This window comes from Hippocampus comes, unplaced genomic scaffold (assembly GCF_001891065.2).
Source record: "Hippocampus comes isolate QL1 unplaced genomic scaffold, H_comes_QL1_v1.1 scaffold968, whole genome shotgun sequence".
NCBI lineage: Eukaryota > Metazoa > Chordata > Actinopteri > Syngnathiformes > Syngnathidae > Hippocampus > Hippocampus comes.
In genome coordinates this window covers 1-2044 of record NW_017805873.1, presented here as the reverse complement: position 1 = coordinate 2044, position 2044 = coordinate 1, and the positions used below count along the sequence as shown (strand labels likewise).

The 2044-nt window shown below is 44.7% G+C and overlaps 1 protein-coding gene across 1 annotated transcript in view; it reads right to left on the bottom strand.

The window, feature by feature from the left end:
* The window catches only part of LOC109527098 (inactive dipeptidyl peptidase 10-like), a 73225-nt gene extending 71710 nt beyond the window's left edge, over positions 1-1515 (bottom strand). Inside the window, exons 1-3 of the mRNA XM_019888806.1 lie at positions 1333-1515; positions 1065-1220; positions 663-774 (exon numbers count right to left, since the gene is read on the bottom strand). Coding sequence (XP_019744365.1) covers positions 663-774; positions 1065-1220; positions 1333-1515 — 451 coding nt within the window. The remainder of the gene's footprint in view (positions 1-662; positions 775-1064; positions 1221-1332) is intronic.
* Between the last annotated feature and the right edge of the window lie 529 nt (positions 1516-2044).

Genomic DNA, 2044 nt, shown 5'->3' with positions numbered 1-2044 from the left:
ACGTCATCGTTTCGAATCTGATGATCGAAAAACGCGAAGTGAGAATGTGTCTCGGTGTCGTCGTTCCGTAGCATCGGATGGGCGTTGCGTTTATTTCAGCTCCCGCGGCATGACGTCTCAATCCGGGTTACGGGTAGTGGAATTTCCGCTTACGTAAGTTCCGGTAACATGTAATATCGTAGTCAAAATGTTAATGCACAGGCTTTTGTTCCGGGTGAAGGATATTCCTTTTCATAGAATTCCGGGGATGGGAATATTTACTGTGTATATATATATATATATTTATATTAAAACTGTATTTTGTTTTCTTTTTTTGGAAATATTTTCAATTAAATAAATTGAATGAATTATTTCCGTGGTTTATAGTTACTGGACTGCTTCGATATTCGCACCTGTGCCACTACTTTTCCAAGTGCATTGTAGGTAATATTGATACATTTTTCCTCCCTGGACCTTTGGACACCCCTTCAAAATAGCATATCCCCCCTTATTAGTGCGCAACATTTGGACTCAGCCATAAGCTAAGGAGAAGGCCAAAGTACCTTGGAAAGCCTGAGCAAGCACAGGGAGAACATGCAAACACACAAAAAGGTTCCTTTTGTGTTTAAACAATGATAAATACAGTACAATGAAACTATTTCAGCATATGCAGTGAGTCTCACCTTTTGATAGCAGAACAATTGAGAGTCCAATGAGTGAAAGCACCACCAGAATGACAAGGAGGGAGATACCGATGCCCTTCCAGTTCCTATCTGTTACAATAGGCCCAGTGTCCTAAAAAAGAAGAATACTATGAAAAACACAATTTAACATCAGGATGCACCCAAAATTCCGTCACTGAAATTTTAAGCCAAAACAGGATGTGATAATGCAAGCAAAAAACTTAAAAAGCAAATCCTCTGGTATTGCTAACCGATGTGCAACCTGCCTTATTGGTTAGCCGTGAAAACTGCAAACTACGGGGCACTTGCCTTGGAGCTCTGGTTTAGATCAGGAACATTGCCGTAAAATAAAAATATTTGCCCTCATGTCAAATTCTCAGTTCAATTGCATAGTTGCCACACTGACAATCGGAGATTCGACCTGTCGATGGACCCTCCTCTCCAGGCAGTGACTCCTTTACAGCCACAGCAACGATCAGCCATCGTAACAATGGAGACACGGATCATGGTGCACTCCGACTCAATTGCCCCTGCCTCCCCCGAGACATGGCCGAAGTTCTGCCAGAGGTGGGAGTGGAAACTGTTTTTGACATGGGAGTCTGCCATCCGTTCTCAGAAAACCCTTACAATTCATTTAGGTCTGGCAGTTCGGACCAGTATCTTCCCCCACCATTGGAAGCAACACACCACCTGGTGATAATCGAATGACAGCCCTGCTCCTCTTTTCAAAGGCGGCATGGCTCAGTGGTAGAGTGGTTGTCTCCCAACCCATAGGTTGGAGGTTCATTGTGATCTTGTCGAAGTGTCCTTGAGCAAGATACTGAACCCCTAGTTGCTCCTGATGATGCGTCATCAGTAGGTAAATGAGGAATAGTGTAAAGCAGTTTGAGCACCAAAGGTAGAAAAGCGCGATATACAGTAAGTTACTGCCCATTTACCATGAAACCATTCAACCAAGTGTCAAAATCATGTGGCCGCAAATACCATTGTATTTGCGGCCACATGATTTGGACGACGACACAGCCATGCCATCAATGGAGGGGGTCCTGGTGCCAACTACAAATATGGACACCCTGATGTTTGAACATGATGTTCATATTGCACAATCCGTGATGAGCACAGAACTCTAGTAACAGAACATTGCTCAGGTTCAGATCGGTGGGGCCATTCTTCCCATTCACATCCTTCTGTTCTCACTGTCAAAGCCCACGTGAGCATTGAAGTCCCTCAGCAGCATGATGGTGTACACAGCGGCAGTGCTCCCTAACACACCCTCCAAGGACACCAAAAAGGGTGAGTCCTCTGAACTGCTCTTTGGTTCAAATCACAAACAACAGCCAGGAACCATCCCCCACCCAAAGGCGGAGGGAGGCTACCCTCTC